At 41.0% G+C, this 20,181-nt stretch overlaps 1 protein-coding gene across 9 annotated transcripts in view; it reads right to left on the reverse strand.

Annotated features, from left to right (window-relative positions):
• Positions 1 to 20,181, reverse strand: part of CEP128 (centrosomal protein 128) — a 418,852-nt gene that overhangs the window by 52,475 nt on the left and 346,196 nt on the right. For 8 of the 9 annotated variants that reach the window (XM_065593465.1, XM_065593464.1, XM_065593466.1 and 5 more), the window contains one exon: positions 17,409 to 17,432. The exons of the other annotated variant lie outside the window; for it this stretch is intronic. In XM_065593465.1, coding sequence (XP_065449537.1) covers positions 17,409 to 17,432 — 24 coding nt within the window. The remainder of the gene's footprint in view (positions 1 to 17,408; positions 17,433 to 20,181) is intronic. 9 annotated transcript variants of the gene reach the window in all.

The raw sequence follows: 20,181 nt of genomic DNA on the forward strand, positions 1-20,181 counted from the left end.
TTACCTTCAAAGTTTGGGTTAAGAACATGTTAAGGAAATAAAGGAATTATTTCCTCCTACACCACATCTGGTTCTTTACTGCTCAAACACGTATAATTTGCAAAAATAAAATTAATCAACAGCACACTCAGTTGGATTCTGCTCTATACCTCCACTATGAAAACAATTATATGGTAATCACATGCTAATTAAGTGCTTTCCACAGATTTTAATGTAGAACTGTTTTTATACCTGTAAAATACCTAAATCAAGTTTTTCAAATAGGGTTCCACTATACCTTTCTGTTTCAGGTTAAAATTGCCCAGAAGTATCTATCAATCTCTAAACATGTCCCTCATTAAACTGCCCACAATTGCTCCTCTCCCATAATGAAACTGTACTCATTCATACTGCATGCTTCATTTACAGTGGCCTTATGTTCATCAAAGCCTTGATTTTCCACTCCATTAATTTACGATGAGTTGCATGGTTTGCTACTTCTTCCCAGAGTAGTTTGTGGTCCTAGTCTGTATGTGAGTTTGAAAGGTTGAGGGATATCTGAAAGAGACAGCAGATTCTCACCAGTCATATATCTGCCAGCTTTCATGAATGGAAAAGTTAACTATGTGTGAAACAAAACATCAGCCCCTATTGCTCAGCAGTCATCCTAGGGTATGTCTACACTGGCAAGTTTCTGTGCCACAAGTTATACCACTTTTATTAAAATGCTGTAATTAAACACAGCAATTGGGGTGTCATAAGGAGATGGGAGAAAACTTGTTCATCTTAGCCTCTAAGGATAGAACAAGAAGCAATGGACTTAAACTGCAGCAAGGGTTGGACATTAGGAAAAAAGTTCCTAACTGTCAGGGTGGTTAAACATTGGAATAAACTGCCTAGGGAGGTTGTGGAATCTCCATCTCTGGAGATATTTAAGAGTAGGTTAGATAAATGTCTATCAGGGAAGGTCTAGACAGCATTTGGTCCTGCCATGCGGGCAGGGGACTGGACTCGATGACCTCTCGAGGTCCCTTCCAGTCCTAGAGTCTATTAATCTATGAATCTCTCTCTCTCTCACATACACACACCCTTCTATGTTCAATAGCATGAGCATTCCACATTAATGGTTTGCTTTGTGTCCTGGAGCAGATCAGCACAGCACTCAAGGGCTATCAGAAACGGTGCTTTGAAAGGGGAGGGGCGCATGTTTCCAGGGCAGCCGAGTTCAAAACAATGAGCAGAGAGGTCATTTGAGGCATTATGGGACAGCGCCAGAGGCCAATTACAGTGCAGAAAGCAATCAAGTTGTGATGCACTCTATATGATTTTATGAAAATATGCTAATGAGTGTAAATATAATGTAACTGGAATATGCTTCATGCAAAAGGTCTCTTGTAAGGTATCATTACAAAATTTATAATCTGCTGAGTGTGATCATCCTATTTGTATAAATGTACCACTCTTGTATCTGAAACTAGAAATATGAAATATAACTCTGAGGGCCTTTTGTAATTATGCAAAGTGTGGGCCATTAATGGTGGTTTGGAATCTTGATGACTCCCATTAACAAGGACAATTGACTGCAGATGGCTCTGTTTTACCTGTAAGTCTTCCTGTATACCTGTGTGCTAGCAAGTGGGTAATGAAGTCTTATAAGTGACATGTTATCATGTCACCTGAACTGGAATCCATCTTTAACCTGGTGCTTTTCCATTGAGGGGGGGGGAGGGGGGGAGGACCCAGAGGGACAAAAGATTCCCGCCTTATGCAAAAGATATATAAGTGGGTGGAACAGAGAAAAGGGAGAGCCATCATGAAGAATCCCCTAGCTACCACCTGAGCTGGAACAAGGGCTGTACCAGGGGAAAGGATTGTGCCCAAACTAGGAAGGCGGCCAGTCTGTGAAAGAGACTTATTGAAACATCTTTCAGGGTGAGATTTTATCTGTACAGTTGTATTACTGTATTAGGCTTAGATTTGCGTGTTTTATTTTATTTCACTTGTAATTCACTTTGTTCTGTCTGTCACTACTTGGAACCACTTAAAACCTACTTTCTGTATTTAATAAAATCACTTTTTACTTATTAATTAACCCAGAGTATGTATTAATACCTGGGGGGGAGGGCAAACAGCTGTGCATATCTCTCTATCAGTGTTATAGAGGGCGAAAAATTTATGAGTTTACCCTGTATAAACATCTGAGTGTTAAAGACAAGAACACTTCTGTAAGTTGCTTTGAGTTAAGTCTGCAACTTTGGGGCAAGTAATTCAGACCCTGGGTCTTTGTTGGAGCAGATGGGCATGTCTGGCTCAGGAAGATAGGGTGTTGGGATCCTGAGCTGGCAGGGAAAGCAGGGGCAGAAACAGTCTTGCCACATCACTTGGCAATTCCCAAGGACTCTCGTTGAGGTGGGTTTTTTGCAGCACTGCAACTGAGGAGTTTCTGCACACAAAGTGGCTTGGCAGTGTGTACACGTCTGCAGTTTGAGTGCAAAAAGCTGCTTTACTGCACAGAAACTTGCCAGTATAGACAAGCCCTTAGAGGAACAATACCTTTCAGGAACATTACATCACAGGAAAAGGACTGTAAAGCTACTGACTTTGAACAAAAACACCTAACAAAATTAAACATCTTTTGTTTTCTTGGTTCACAAGCCAAATCAAACTTCAAAAGCTTTAGTTTACTGTATACGTTAACTTCTCTATCTTCCTGAAGTACTAGACTTCCAAACAGCGGGACAGCTTTCATTTGAGATTTAACTTTCATGTGGGGCTGAATTAAAGCTCTCTGGGGGCCGTAGGCACAGCTCACATAGGGCCCCCTTAACACCAGGCCTATACCATTATCCTGCACCTCTTTGGAGTGGCAGCAAGTTTTAGAAAGGGTAGTTCACATGTCTTGGATCTCATGTTTCAGATTGTCTGCAGACTCAGGCAGGCACCAGTTATACTCTTTTCATGTTTTTAAGCGTTACTTTGCATCCACAACGGTTTCATACCTTTTAAAAAAATGAAAGCTCAGATTCTCATTTTATTATGTGATGCCAGGAGTTGAAACCCTAAACATGTGCGTCAAGACAGCATTAAATTTATATATGTTAATTTAAAAAGAAGTTCAATTTATGATCTGAGGTGCATAGAATAACTTGTACAATTCCACATGTATCTCATTTTGAGGCACAGAAGACACCTGTCCCACAAGACCTATGAGGACATTTTGGGGGTGGTGGAATGGAAAGGGCAAAATAAACAAACCAAAGACAGGGAGGAGAACTGCAGTAAAAAGAGAGGCAGCACAAAGAACAGGTCAAAGAGAGGGAGGGAAAGAAGAAAAGAAGGCTGAGCTTTTAGTTGACCCATAGAAGTGGTGCAACAATGGTTTAATAACATTCATAGTAACCTCCATAATATGGATCGAGTGCTGCATTTATATCATTAATGACTACACTCTTCTCTATTAAAAGAGTTTAGAGTTTAGCCACACAGAACAAAATGCTAAAAAGAATGGTGGAAACACCTGACACAGGGCAATTAAGTACTGCTAATTATTTCCCAGAAACCAGCAAACTATGTGCCATAATGCATACAAGTAATCCTGAAGAGAGCAATCATGTCTGTCTGCTCATTATTTAGCAGGGAACAGAGGGTACTGATACAGTGCACTGATGGTACTGATAAGTGGAAAAAACTCCAATTGTACTGATAGAAGCAGCATCTATGTTAATTTACTTAAAAGCACACTGTTCCATTCAGTGAATTATATTAATCATTTCTGGTTTTAAAATAAAAGATTATTTACTTTTTAAGAGGCATTGTGTTCAGACAGAGAATGATAAAACGAATTACTCATTTTCCATGACTTCATATAAACACTTTGATGTTTAAAGTGTATGTGAACAGTTAATCCTCCTATACTGATGTATTCTCGGTGATAGGCAGCTGTGTGCTATCCCCAGGGATAGATCTAAATCAAAATCAGACACTCTATTTTATTTTTAGTTTCAAAGCCACAGTGATAAACACAAAAATAAATCAAATTGGGTTTGTATATATTCCACCTAAAGTTTGGTTTAATAGCTAAGGCTGTAGCCCACGAAAGCTTATGCTCTAATAAATTTGTTAGTCTCTAAGGTGCCACAAGTACTCCTGTTCTTTTTGCGGATACAGACTAACATGGCTGCTACTCTGAAATAAAACTTTACTGACTGTCATGTATAGTGCTGCTTTCTTTCCTGAGATAGGTAAAACAAGTGACCAATCAGTAGAGTTAGAGTTTTTTTAAAAAACTAGAGATGACTTAAGTACCAGTTAGTTAATCCCCAAAGACTATCCATAAAAAAGATTAAATGTATCCATAATTTTAAGTGACACCATGTATTTCAGCAGGCAGTTACTTACAACTCACCTAGAAGACATAATGTTAAAGGTGACCCACAAGATTTTTTTTTTAAATGAACTAAATGTAAAGTTGCATGCTGAATATCTGAATAGTAAAATGCACCTAACACATATGATTTTGAAGGTATCTTTTTTTTTCCATTTAAAGACCCCTAAAATTGTAGAGTGCCAAATCCAACACGTAAGCTAGCACTAGGATGATGATGTCTCAGATCCATTATGGAACTTGTTTGGATCATAGACCCAGTATAAAATATGCCAGGTAAATGGTGTTTTACTATATGATGTGGTTTTGTAGCTTTCTCATTGCTTCAGATCACAGAGTCTAAATTAACTATGGGGATAGGAAAGGTGGGATTTTGCAAAAATACACCACACAATGTAAAGAATTACACTTAAGGTACCTGCACTGCTTATAGGCTAGCTCATGTACCAGACAAGTTCCATGGTAGCTGAGACATGCTATGACCCAGTGACCGATGAGTTTAGGAGGAGCCCACGATGAAAATAAAATATAGTTCACTACACTTTAATTGTCCCTCTTGCTCATCTTAATTGTGGATTTCAGCACAGAATACTACAATTGATTTGAAAAGTGCAGATTACCTTTAAAATGAGTGAAAGAAAGAGCAAGAAAGTGAAGATAAACAACTCTCCATAGAAACTTGTGAAGTTACACAATGTATGAGTTCAACTCGCATTTGTCACAATAGATTGTTTTCATTGAGGCTTAAATGACTTGGAATTTTTGTTACGCAAAAACTGTATTCATGCACATTAAAAACAATGGATCTTTGTTAACATGGGGATCTGAATGAGAAATAACTGGACATGCCAAAAAAAATGAACTTTCAATCTAGACACCAGATGTTTAGCATGGGGTGGACCACATTGTAATTAAGATATTGTCTCACGGACACTTCCCCTCCTATTTGCAATTACATGGACCACCTCCCCTCACATTCATGATCACATAACATCCCTGTGGTAACGACAGGAATTGTTTACATGGAAAAAGTAATATTAGGAATGTATTTCAGGCATTTTGAGCGTTTTAATGCAAACTAGCATTTGGACTTGAGGAGGCGGCAGCACTATATTGGCCAATCATTTCTCTATAATTCACTAGCTAGTGCTTTGTGGACCCACTAGTGGTCCATGGACCACACATTTGGAAAACTCAGTTTAACATAATTTACTAAGATCTGTTCCAATACCCACTGCAGTCAATGGAAATACTTTTGGAAATAATTATTTGAAAGCAAGGAAGAATAATTCAGAGGGGCAGCATGTGTGGAAAGAGCTTGACTCAACACACATACTACAGGTTTAATAAGGATTTCCAATCATGAGGGACAATCAATTTTTCTGGGTTGTTACTGGCTGAAATCTTTCACTTACGATTTACATTAATATTTTGTACTCTAAAATAATTTAACGGTGGCTCTCAAAGAGCATTACATGCATTAATTAACTGGCTCTCACAGAGAGGGGGGAAAGCATCATTACCCACAATTTAAGGATAATGGAAACTGAAACACAGAGCAGCTATGTGATTAACCCAAGGTTAACACAGCAAATCAGGGGCAGAGCTAGGAGGAAAACTCAGAGGTCCTGACTCAAAGTCTCTCCCATCTTAACCACTAGGTAGCATGAAAAGTGTCTGCAGTTTCACCATTTAATGCAGTTGGTATTTGTGTACTCCTTAGGGTTATGGATTTGATTGTAAAGAGTTAATCTTTATGTATGGGATACGACAGTGAAAATTATCAACACATTAGAAACTTTCTTTATTATTAGATTACATTAAAACTGTGTTTTTTTTAAACTTTGACAAATCCTCTTTATGGGGTGGTTACTTAAAATAAAATGCTTAAACAAGCATATGAATGGCCTATTTACAAAGCTTATTGGCATATTTGACTACTGTATATGGAAATATGAAGAAAAACATTTCACATACCTAACAAGTAATATTCCTGAAGAAAATCCTATGGACTCAATACAGAGCATCCCCTTTAAGTAGTTCTATAGTATGTGCCATGCCCAATAAACTGCCTCACTGAGGACCATTGTATATCAGCACTTTTGCTTGGTCTCTGAGAAATGAAAGATGATATCTAGAAAAAATTATAGCCCCTGACACTGGAGATTTGTAGATTTCCACTCTCCCTGGAAGGAAACCAAGAACATTTCTTTATATTAATATCTTGCAGCAGGATTCAATCCCTTACACTCTTTAGAGCAAGCTCACATTATCTTCACAAAATCAAAGGACAGCTTCTTACCTGGAGAATGCACTACGTACTGATAGCATTCTGAGCAAGACTATAAAGCACATCATCAAGCCAGGCAGTTAGGCAAGCAGAATGACTACTTATCAGCAACCAAATATGAAGCTGTCATTCTGACCTCCAAACACTGACTGATTTAATAAAGTTTAACCCTTCTTCAGGCAGATCTACCTTAATTAGTAATCTCTTTTCCATAAGAAGTTCAGCAACGGGTTCAAAGGGTGCAGGTAACAAAAGCCCACAGGTATATATAAAAAATGTTGACCTTAACGGAGGACTAGAGGTAGGGTGTGTGTGTGTGTGTGTGTGTGTGTGTGTGTGTGTGTGTGTGTGTGTGTGTGTGTGTGTGTGTGTGTGTGAGAGAGAAGAGAATGAAAAGTTACAATTGGGTCATAGGAGCAACAAGAGGAAAACAGTGGAGTAATCTGCTCAACATCTTAGATGTCTATAAACAAATGCAAGGTGTATTGGGAATAAAGAGGAAAACGAAGTATTAATACATAAAGTAAATTATGACTTAATTGGCATCACAGAGACTTGGTGGGATAAATCTTATGACTAGAATATTAGTATAGAGGGTTATAGCTTCTTCAGGAAGAACAGGCAGGATAAAAAGAAAGGAGGTGTTGTATTATGCATCATGAATATATACACTTGTTCTGAGGTCCCGGAGAAAGTGAGAGGCAGAGCAGCTGAAAGTCTCTGGTGAAGGAAAAACTGGGGTAACATCATGGTAGGGGTTCACTATAGACCACCAAGTTAGGGGGAGAAGGTGGATGAGGCACTTCTTATTAAATAAGATAACTATCCAAAACATAAGACCTGGTAGTAATGGGAGACTTTATCCAGACATCTGTTGGAAAAGTAATATAGCAAAATGCACAATGTCCAAATAAGTTCTTGGAATGTATTGGTGACATCTTGTTTCAGAAAATGGGGAAAGTAACTAGGGAGGGTGCCATTTTAGACTTCCCCATTCTGACTAAAAGGGAAGAATTGGTTGTGAATCTGTAGGATGAAGAAAAATTGGGTGAAAATAATCATAAAATAGTAAATGTAATGGTTCTAAGAAAAGGAAGGAGTGAGCAGAGCAGAAAAAGGACAATGGACTTCAAAAAAAGCAGAATTCAACAAACACCTAGCAAAAGAAATAAAAGGCAATAAGAAGTAGTACTATAAATACATTAGGAGCAAGAGAAAGATGAAGGAAACTTTGCACTGATAACTAGGTTGCTGCTTTTCAAATTTCTGGATAGGAATCTGAGCTAGGAACGCTGTTGAGGATGCTTATGATCTTGTGGCGTGAGCAGTCAATTTAACTGGTGGTGAAATGCCTGTCAAATCATAACAAGTGCAGATGCAGTAAGTTATCTAAGACAAAATTCTTTGTGAGAAGATTGGAAAATCTTTCATTCTGTCTGCTATTGCAACGAACAGTTGGATGGAATGCCAAAATGGTTTGGTCCTGTCTAAGTAGAACGCTAGTGCTCATCTAACGTCCAATGTGTGTAGCCACTGCTTGTCCCTATTTGCGTGTGATTTCGGGTGGAAAACAGGAAAATAAATTAACTGATTGTTATGAAAATTTGAAACCACTTGAGAGAAAACGTGGATGAAAGTGTAAGTAAACCTTATCTTTAAAGAAGACTGTACACTGTGGTTCAGATGTGAGGGCACACAGTTCAATGACCCTTGTGGAAGAAATTATAGCAATTAGGAAAATCACATTCCAGGAAATGTGTAGTAAGAAGCACATTGCTAAAGGCTCAATTGGTGGTCCCATCAGTTTAAACAAGACCAAGTTCACGTCCCAAGGGGAAACAGGCTCCCTTAATTGAGGGTAAAATCTTTCCAGGCCTTCAAGGTATCTGATTTTCATGTCATTAGAAAAACAGAACAGTTATCCACACAAGGGTGGAAAGCTGATATTGGTGCCAGGGGAACCTTGATAGAGGAAATTGCTAAGCCTTGCTGTTTCGGGTGCAGCACATAGTTAAGTAGGTGTTGGATGGATGAATGCATTGGTCAGACTCTGGTTTGACAGACCAAGACAGAGAACTGCTTCCATTTTGACACGTAGGCGGCCCCGGTGGAGTGCTTTCTGCTACTTAGTAAGACCTGGCAAACTTGCTCCAAGCAAGCCTGTTTTCTGGGATTTAGCCATGGAGTTTCCAGGCCATTAGCTAAAGGGACTGCAGGTTCGGGTGGAGCAGCCAACCGTGGATTTGGGAGATGAGAGTCGGATGCAATGGTATTGAAATTGGAGATGTCATCAAGGGGTCCAGTATAGTGGAGGACCAGTATTGGCAGGGTCATGCTGGGGCTATTAATATAACCTGGCTGTGATCCTGCTTGATTTTCAGTAGCACTCGGTGTTTGAGTGGGATTGGTGGAAATTGTAGCAAAGCTTTTCTGTACAGGGTAGCAGGAAGGCATCGGTGATTGAGCCCAGACTGTGGCCTTGCAGAGAGCAGAATTGGTGACATATTCTGTTGAACTTGTTTGAAAATAGGTCTATTTGGGGAATTCTCCCTCCATCCCCCACTGGAAAATGCATCTGGCTACATCCGGGCGAAGAGACACTTGTGGTGACTCGAAAATGACCTGCTCAGGCAGTCTGCTAGCTTGTTCTGCACCCCTGAAAGGTAAGAGGCCTTGATGTTGATTGAATGGGCTAGCAAAAGTCCCATAGTTGAACCACCTCCTGACAAAGGAGGGATGAGCAAGCTCCTCCCTGCCTGTTGAGGTAAAACATAGCTGCAGTGTTGTTTGTAAGAACAAACAGGTTTCTCCCTCTGACATGAGGTAGAAAAGACAGACAGGCAAGATGAATCACCCTCAGTTCTTGGATATTGATAGAAAAAGAGAGCTCCCGCAAGGTCCAAAGACACTGAATTCAGAGGGGCCCCTGGTGAGCCCCCACCCTAACGCGATGAGTCTGAGACCAGACTCATTTATGGTTGAGGGCGGATGAAGGGAACGCCCACACAATCATTGAGAGGATCTAACCACCAATTAAGTGAAACCAGAACTTAAGAAGGTACCGTGAGCGCAGTGTCCAGATGAAGATGGCTTGCTGGGTCACTGAGGCCAGCCATGTTTGGGGGATCTGAGGTGCAGTCTCACATGTTGTATTACATATGTGCATAAAGCAATGTGTCCTAGGAACCTCATACAGTTTTGGGCTGTTGTGATTGGATGAAACTTGAGATGTGTCACTAACGATCAGATAGATTGGAATCTTGACTCTGGGAGAAACACTCTGATCTGGGTAGAGTCCAACACTACCCCTATAAACTCTATCCTCTGTAACAGGCAAAGGGTAGACTTGTCTGCATTGATCAATAGGCCTGAGACCTTGAATGTTGACTAAAATGAGAACAACACTGGATATCACTTGGATCAGCCCATGATTAGCCAGTTGTCCAGGTAAGGGTAGACCTGCACTCCTAGTCTCCTCAGAAATGCTGCTACACAGCCATGCATTGTGTGAACACCTGAGATGCTGCAGAGAGGCCAAACAAAAGCACTGTGATCTGGTAATGCAAATGCTTCAGTACAAACCTGAGGAACTTTCTGTGTCCTTCATATATTGACACATGAAAGTAAGCGTCTCTAAAATCGAGGCTGGCATACCCCGGATCCAGAGAGGGAATGATGGATGCCAGGGTGACCATGCAAAACTTTATCTTTTTGAGATCGTTGTTGAGCTGACACAGGTCTAGGATAGGTCTGAGACCTCCCTTTGCTTCTAGGATTAGGAAGTACTGGGAGTAGAAACCCTTCCCTCTTAAATTCTGTGGAACCACCTCTATGGCTCCCACCTGAAGGAGCGATTGAATATCTGGAACCAGAAGTTCTTCACACAAGGGGGCCCTGAAGAGGGAAAGGGAGGGAGGGTGGGAATAAAATGTAGAAATAAACCAGATAATGTATCCCACTTCTACAGTGCTCAGCACCCAAAGGTCTGTGGTGATACAGGACCAAGCACTGAGGAAATGGGAAAGTGGTTTGCAAATAAAGGAAAATGGGGTTTGGCATCTTGGGAACTGGTATGACATCCTCAAGAGTCCCATCATAATGCCTGCTTAGAAACCCCTAGATGTCTAGGTGGACCAGGCATTGATACAGAGGTAGAAGGAGGATTAAGCCTATGCCTATCACCTCTACTCAGTTTCCTCTGCAGGTCCTGTTGGACAACTGGAACAGAATACCGGAGGGATTGCAGAGGCCTGAAGTGGTTCCTGGAAGGGGCTTGGGTATACAACCCAAGGGACTTTATTGTTTCCCTTGAGTTCTTTAACCCACAGAGCTTAGGGTCAGTCTGCTCCAAAAAGGAGGAGGATCCCTCAAAGAGAAGATCCTGCACAGTATGTTGGACCACCTGCGGGAGCCTAGAGAACTGCAACCAGAAGCTCCTAGGCATGGCCACAGACCTGGCAGTCAAGTCAGCCATATCCAGAGCAGCTTGCATTGAGGCCCTTGCCACCAAGTTTCCTTCACCCACTAGTGAGGAGAACTCCTGCCTACCATCTGCTGGCAGCATGTCTTTAAATTTTAGCATAGAGTCCCATATGTTAAAGTCTTACCTGCCCAAAAGTGCTTGCTGGTTTGCAACCCTGAGTTGCAACCCCCCGGTAAAATAAATTTCCCTATCAAACCAGTTTAGCTTTTTTGAGTCTTTTGATTTTGGGGTTGTGCCTTGATGTCCCTGCCTTTTCCCCTCATTAGCACCCAAAAATGCCAGGAACCCCAGGGGGAGGATGGGAGTAAAAGAACTAATAACCTTGGGCGGGCGCATAATACTAGCATTTGCCCCTTTTGAAGTGGGTGTAAGGGATGCAAAGGTCTGTCACAACACTTTAACTAGATCCATAGAGGCAGAGTCACTCTGGGAGGACTGGCAGGGGCTAAAATATTGACCAGGCAGTGAGAGGATTCTTTTACCTCTTCCACTTGTAGTCCCCAAACTTAAAGCAACCATCTTTAACTATTCTTGGTGTGCCTTATAGTCATCTGGGGGAGGCGACATGACCCCTTCTGAGACCACCTCATCAAGGGAAGAGGAAGAGGAGGCCAGCACTGGCTGCAGATGCTCTTCCTTCATTTCTTGATCTGCCAGGTCCTGCTGAGCCAGCTCTTGATATTCGATATGAGGTTTGGTACCAGAATCAGGAACAGTTGCTGTCCGGTGAGTAAGAGCCACACGCCTTTCCAAGGCAATCAAATAGAAGAGCCTGGAATTGGATCTGGAAACAGGGGGAAAGAGGGATTTCCAAAAGGCTATGGGACAGATGCCAGTGACCTCCTGGCCAACCACTCTATGGCATTCCTGTGACAGAATTTGTGGGAAGGATGGAAACATCTGGAGGAGGAGTAGCAAGAACAGCTCTGAGCACGAGAAACGTAGGACTCAACTTCCTGCTCAGAAGAAGATGACTCTCCTTCCGTTCACCATGGAGGCGCAATTCCAGATGATGCCTATGTAGAGAGGCCTGCAGAGAAGTAAGCATTGTGGAGTTTCCTTTTGACAGTACCAAAGAGTGAGCTATCAGGGGTACATGAGACTGGGATGATACTGAGAGCTGTAGTGATCTTGTTGGTTCTCCCATGCCCTCCAGCACCGATAGCATCAACACTAGGGTCAGGATGTCCCTAGCAGCTGCAAATGCCTCTATGGTATGATTGGTAGTGAGATCGTGTTGGTACGGTGCAGTGCCACAGATGTGGAAAGTGCTCCTTCTGGCTACTCAGTCAACGGTACTTTCCTACATGTTGGGGTCAATGGTGCTTTCTTCTGTGGTACCGAAGCAGGGGTGTGCTTAGACTTAGACCACACACTACTCTTAACCCCATAACTAGCAGTCTTTAGTGCCGGGATCTCCCCCTTTCTGCACTCTGCTTCTTATGCCTCTTCTTAGGCACTGGGGATGGTGAATGGTGACAGGACTCATGCATGGTAGGAGGCGCACTCCTTACTGAGTGCCGCACTCCTTACACCCAGTCTTGAGTCTGATCGACATGGCTCAGATAGATGTCTGAGGGATGCTCTATGAGTAGAAACTTTAGCCTGGCTTCACAATCTTTCCTCATGTGGGGCTTAAAGTCCCCGAAAATTTGACAATGTTCTCTGATATGAGCTTCCCCGAGGCATTTAAAGCAACTTGAGCACAGATAGCTCACAGCCTTATTGCAGGAAATGTAGGGCTTGAAGCCCGATGACTGAGGCATCCCGTGGTAGTGGGAATCAAATGAAACCATCAGATGAACTAAACACTAATAAACTTACTAATACTAAACTATTCAAAATAAAATATGAGCGGATACAGTCCACTGAGAGTACTTGCAGAAGCAAGGAGAGCAGTTCCAGTGACCATCACAGGCAGTAAGAAGGAATTGAGGGGACTCAGGTTGGCCGGGCCCTTTATACCGATCCCAGCGGCAGCAGAGGGCACTCAAGCCACCCCGATGAGTACCACTAAGGGAAAAATTTCTGGTGACTGTGCATGGGGGCGCGCACACCAAGAGTAGAATGCACATGTGCAATTACTCAAAGGAGGGCAACCAAGAGGACCCATGGAATTATAGACCAGTTAGTCTAACTTTAATACCTGGAAAGATACTGGATCAAATTAAACAACAATCAGTCTACAACCACCTAGAAGATAAGAGGATAAGTAATAGCCAACATGGATTTGTCAAGAACAACTCATACTAAACCAACCTAATTTTCTTCTTTAATAGGGTATTGGCCTAGTGGATGGGGGAAGCTGTAGAGGTGATAGATCTTGATTTTAATAAGGTTTTTGACAAAGTGCTTATGAGAACATCAATTGGGAAACTAGGGAAATGTGGTCTAGATGAAATTACTATATGATGGATACATAACTGGTTGAAAAATGAGCTTAACTTGAAGCAAGGGAGGTTTAGGGTAGGTATTACAAAAAACTTTCTAACTGTAAGGATAGTTAAGCACTGGAATGGGCTTCTAAGAGAGGCTGTGGAATCCCTGTCATTGGTGGATCTTAAGAACAGGTTAGACTAGGTATACTTGGTCTTGCCTCAGTATTGGGGACTGGACTAGATGACCTCTTGAGGTCCCTTCCAGCTGTATATTTATATGATTCTATATAATGCCTTCTAGTGCCACTATGTTCAAACATTTTTTATTACATGCACAGTAAAACACTACTTTTCTCAGGTTATGCTGGGCCATATATTTGGCCTTCAAGGTTTCAACACAAGCATATTAATTTTCCCAACTAAAAATATTAGCTGATTATCTCACATTATTTTAAAATACAAAAATGGATCTATATTTTAAGAACAGAAAACTAGCAATACGCTACTCCAGAATAAGGAGTACAAATTTGTATATAATTTTATGATGATGTGCAATGTTTAAGGGAAGTAGAGTTGGGGGGAAAACTTTGAATAGAAAAATTTTATTTTGCAGAGTCTATGTATGAAAACTAGATACTATAGATGAGTACTGTTTAAGGTATCCTTATAAATCTGTTATGGTAAGCTTTTCAATCCTAATTCTTTTCAATGCAGTAAAGGGGTAAGGAACAGGAAATAAGAGATAGCTGGGACAGAGGGTCATCGTAAGGTGCTGGAGGCAAAAGTGTGTCACTGAGCAATAAAAGGAGGCGGAGCAGCAAAACAGGGGTGGGTGAAAACTATTGAGAGCGCTAGGTTAGTAGCGAACTGAAGGACAAGGGAAGAGCTATCGAAGAGGTTAGAGAACCAGAAGGGCATTTTGGCAAGAGCAGTAGCCTATATGAGAGGAACAGACAGGAGTAAGGAATATAAATAAATAGCTGGAGAGGAAGATAAGGACCTGGAGGAAAGAGGCATTTGGGAGACCAAACTGCAGGGAAACGTAACTGGGAATGCTTCTGGCAGTGGTAGCTGCAGCAGCTGCCCACCAAAGGTCTGGGGAGAAAGGAAGGAAGTAGGGAATCTTGGGCAAGGGTTGTACCCCTGGCTAGAGGAAGTGACATGCTAGCTAGTTGATGAAAGGAAAGGAAAGGAAAGGGTGAGGCACTCAGGGTGGTGGAGCTTTGAGTTCCCCTCCCTTATCATATTTGTAACATCAAAAGACTGCCTGGTTCCAGAGGCACTACAAACCCTTTGATGTGAGAGCAGTTCTGGCATAACACTACAGTAGCACACCAAAAAGGGAGGGGGCTATTAACTCTCAGATTAAAGAGTTCCTAAATGCTCAATGACATGTAGAACGATAGCCAAGAAACAGGCATGAGAGTGAATTTCCTAGTACTATATGACACGCCAAGATTTGAAAATATTGCGGGGCCCTCTAAATTTCAGGGGTTGGAGATGGTCACAAGATCCTTCTCTGATGCATTGTGATCCTTGTCTCCCTTTCAGTGTTACCGCTGGAAGGGGAGATTGAGCAGAGAATTGACTCCACTCTAGTCCTCCTAATGGAGAAAAAGAGTAGAGCATCTCTTGAGTTTCTAAGTCTGTTCAAGGAATCACGGAGAAATTTGCCTTACTGATGCTTAAAGCCTTAACTTTCATGCATGCGCAATATCATTTAAAACAAAACACAAAAAACACTAATTCTGAAAAAGGAAGTCCATATATAAAACCATTTCATAACATTCAGAATCAGTCAGTGATACTGGTATAAATCTATAGAGTTACTCTACATTTACACCACTGTAAAGGAGAGAAGAAACAGTTCCTAGGAGTCTGAACCAAGCTAACAAGAGTCAAGAATTCAGAGTAACTTTTTCCTCAACTTTCATGTTTTCTGTTGATGAGCATTAGAACAGCAGGCTATAATAGACATCAAAGGAGATGTAACACATTGGTCCAATGGGGTAAACTAAGGAAGAGTTAATCTCAAATAGAATTTTCTGGTCTTTCATTTAAGTCAGACTGATCGTGTCAAGGTAACATAGGGCCAAATCCTATAACTTTTTAATGATAGTTTTGCTTAAGAAAGGACTAAATCATTTGACCTACACTATTTTGTATGCAACAGTACATTTTAGCTTGCAGATATTTTATGAATGAACAAAATATAATGGCTAATGCTAAGAAATTTATTATTTGACAAATGTACTGCTTGGTTTTTAAATCACATTTGAAAAAAATTTTTTTTTTAATTAGGGATAGTGAATAATCAAGAGATTTGTTTCAAATGGCACCCAGCACAGAAGTCAAGACTTCTAGCAGGCATGAAGTTAGAGGATGTGTTTATCTGGTTATTTTTCTTAGAAGGAGGAGGAAGTTCCAAGGCAAACACAAGTGTGACTATTGATTAACATGATTGTCCTGCATAGCAGAGAAAAATGTATTTTTCCATATACCTTGTTGATTGTAAGAATATATTAAACTGTTACCATGGGTTTACCTGGAATAAACTGACACATTACTCAATTTGTTATTGGATCTTTTTGATTAGAGAACATTGCTATAAAATATTTGTGCAGATGGAATTTTTGGAGAATTTAGCTGCAAAGTTCTACCAGCTCTCTACTGCAGTGGTTCTCAACCAATTAAACATTGTGGGCCACATATGTGTTACCTGGGATGCAGGTTGAGAACCACAGCACTCCCCCAACCCCCTCCAACCTTTTATGCCCAGCGCCCCCAGACCAGAGATCCCTCCACAAAGTGGGGCCAGGAGCGGAGCCCTGGTGGAGAGGTTGGGCAGCAGGGACCCTTTACCCCGTTGTGCGGGGCCAGGCATCAGCCCTGACCCGACCCCGCTGTTAACCCTGACCCCGACCCTTGCTATGTGGGGCTGTGCGACAGCCCTGACACTGGATGCTGGTGTGCAGGGCAGGGTGGCAGCCTGGACCCTGCAGCCAGCCTCATGGCAGCCCCTGGCAGTCCTGGACCCCGCCACATTTTAGCACACAGCTGGGCTGCAGCTGTGTGCTAAGTGGGCCACATGCGGCCCGTGAACCACTGTTCTAGTGCTTTTTTTTTTAAAGACTTATAACTTGGCCAAATTTGGGCAGATTTTCATGGGGTGTCCCATGGCTGGGCTCTGGGGGAAGGGGGCATGAATGTCTGATCTCCCCGGTTAGGCTTGAGGGTGCGGGGAGGGGGCAGAAAAACAGGAACTCGGTTGTCGTAGGGGTTTCTTTAACTCTCTACTCAGGGGAATTTTGTGTGTGTCTGTATTGTTACAGACATAGCTGCTGACAGGTACAGTATTTTGAAATAAATTACCAAAATGATTGAAACTGGCATGATTACATAATGTTATTTTGACCAACAAAATACGAAGAATTTTGCAGAATTTTAAAATATTGCCTGCAGAATTTTAAATTTTTTGGCGCAGAATTCCCCCAAAAGTATTAATTGAAATTTACTTGCTCACTTCATCCGTCCAAGTGCAGAATTGCTGGTAAAGAGATATTAATGTATACTTTACATTAAACTTAAGCAAATTAAACAAATTCAATAAATGGCAATGTTTGTCTAATTAGTATTTATAGAGCTCTGACCTTTAAAATATGCTAGGCTTTACCAACATATTTCCATTAAATGACCTCATGCCAACGCACTGCTAGTTGCTAATTTCACCTATTCTTTGGTTCATTTTTGTCAATTGGCAAACAAAAACTTCTTGGAAGTTGGGGTAGTGTTTGGAAAAGTTCTTTCACACATCCTGGACCTTTTCCCTTTTGGGACTATATGAAAATCTGTTTAAGAACTAGAATTGGTTTGAAAAGAAAAAGAGAAACTTACTGTTTCTAAGACCATGATACGTTCCTGCAAATAAAGCAGAATACATAATTAGAAAGTAAAGAGAACAAATAAAAAACAAGTTGAACATGATGAAAGGGCTTCATTTTGTCTTTGCTGGTATTAGCACATACAACATTTTGTACAAAAACTTATTACATAGGAACACAAGAATTGCCATACTTGATCAGGCCAGTTGCGCATTTAGTTCAGGATCTTGTCTTTAGCAGTTGCTTCAGTGGAAGGTGAAAGAAACCCTGAAGAAAACAGTTATGAAAGAACTTGCCAAAAAGGAAGGTTTCTTCTGATCCCCTATTAGGAGTCTGGCTTCTGCTCTGAAGCAGGAGATACAATATCACTTACAATTTTTTGAAGTATTTATCATGACTTTGAATATTTTTTTAACCATGTAAATGTCCAATCCTTTTTTGAATCCTGATAAATTCTTGGCCTCCATGGCAATAAGTTCCGTTGTCTAAATGCATGTTACATGAAGTATTTCCTCTTTGCCATCTTTTAATTTAATTGGATGCATTCTTGTTCTTGACCTTGCATCATATGAAATTGTAAAAAGAAGTTCCTATCTACATTATCTGTACCATTCATTATTTTATATATTATATTTATCGTGCCCTTTCTTATTCCTCTCTTCTCTAAGATAAATTGTTTCAATCATTCCAAACTCTTCATGTGAGAGTTTTTCCATGCACCAACTCATTTTCATAGCCTCTAAGCACCCCACTGCATTTCTGTTACGTCCTTCTTGGGATGGGGTTACCAGAACACAAAATTCCAAGTCAGGGTGTACCACTGATTTCATATGGTGATGTTATATTTTCAGTACTCTCTACCCTATTTCTTATGCATCCCGACATTTTGTCTGCTTTTTTGACCATTGCTGCATGTTGAGCAGAGGTCTTCCCTGAGTTGTCTTCATTACTGTGATCTGATTGTTTTTCAGTGTTTATATTGTATTAGCATCTATGTTAGGTAGTGCTTTATAAAGCTAAAACGCAAATTACATTGATGCTACCTCCTCTTGATAGACTGACTAGTATAATTTTGTTAGAAATAAAAATAAAAACCTAAAAAAACAAACAAAAGGAAAACCCAAATATAGACATAATAAAAATAGACTAACTAAGCCACTGAAGAGTGTACAAACTAAGGGGCCTACAGTTAAAATAAACCAGAAAATCTGTAGGCATTCCTATATGAACCATTCGAAAGTGGTCTGCTGTCTCTTCCCCTTTCCTCTATGTACTATTGGGACTTATCGTATAAACTTTCTTAACCTCATGTCACTATTAGACAGAAGGCTGTGGAGGAAGAAAACAAGTTTAAGTCTACACTAAAAAGGGTTTGCGGGTATAGCTATAGCAGTAATTCTACACTGGCAAACCTTCTAATGGAGACAGTATATACTGGCAAAAGAACTCTTTGGGTTGTATAGCTTATACCAATTCCCTGAACAAAATAAGCTATATCAGCAAAAGGACTTTTTTGCTGGTATAAAAATGTCATAAATGATTACACCACTGTTCAGTGTTATTATACTGGCAAAAGTTTCTAGTAAAGACCTAGGCCAAGAAGCTCCTTCTTCCTCCTCAACAGCTGGGGGGCGTGGAACACACCCAGATGTGCACAGCCTATGGCCATCCCTCCCACGCAACTCACACCAACAGGGTTTAAAAAAGTTTACTGGAGCTGCTGTTGTTGTTGCAACTTGTAGAACAAGAGATTACAATTTTAAAGGTAGAAGGTGTTCACAGAACATCTACTACCCCAGGAGAGAACCTGCCAAACCCAACAAAGGAGGAACTGGAATTTAGCCATCTCTAATTTTCTGAACCCTGATACTCATAGGTCTTCTAGAAGCCTGAGCCATGGACCAGGACCTCACTGAGCTAGGCACTGTACAAACACAGAACAGAAATATAGGAGCTTACAATCTAAGTATAAGACAAGAGACAACAGATGGAACAGGTAGCTGTAGGAATACAAGGAAACAAGCAGACAGTATTGATCAGGGTGATAGGCAGTGGTCCCAGCACACCAGCAGCCTAATCACTGTTAATTTTTTTGTAGGCACCATACACTCATAGACATTAACGCCAGAAGGGATCATCATGAGCATCTAGTCTGACCTCCTGCACATTGCAGGCCACAGAAACTCACACACACACTCCTGTAATAGATCCCTAATCTCTGGCTGAGTTATTGAAAGGAGTGTTTTAAGGAGGATAATGAGTTAGTTTTGTGGATGTTTACAAGCATGAAGGACTGCATGGGAAAAAGCATGAAGGTGTTAGTTTGAAAATTTAACAAGTGGCAATACAGGCTGGCATCACTGGCTGATTGGAAGCAGGAGTTGACTTTTTAATACTGAATGAAAGATAATAGGTGGAGATGGGTCACGAGGGGCCTTGCAAGTGAAGACAAATAGCTTATGTTTGATGTGACAGAGAAGAGGGAGACATCAGAGGGATGCAAAGAGTGGGCTAATGATGTCAAAGCAACACACTAGGAAAAATGATCTTTGTAGCAGCATTGTGAATGGATATCAGAGGGGCAAGATTGGATTTGTCAAGGCTAAAGAAAAGGATGTTGGAGTAAATGAGATGTGAGATGAGGAGAGTATAGAGCTTTAGCTGTGTGGATGGATGGGAAAGGCTGTATCTTAAAGATGTTAGGCAAAAAGAAATCTGCAAGATTTAGACATACACCTCTACCCTGATATAACGCAGTCCTCGGGAGCCAAAAAAATCTTACTGCG

This window comes from Chrysemys picta, chromosome 4 (genome assembly GCF_011386835.1).
Source record: "Chrysemys picta bellii isolate R12L10 chromosome 4, ASM1138683v2, whole genome shotgun sequence".
Taxonomy (NCBI): Eukaryota; Metazoa; Chordata; order Testudines; family Emydidae; genus Chrysemys; species Chrysemys picta.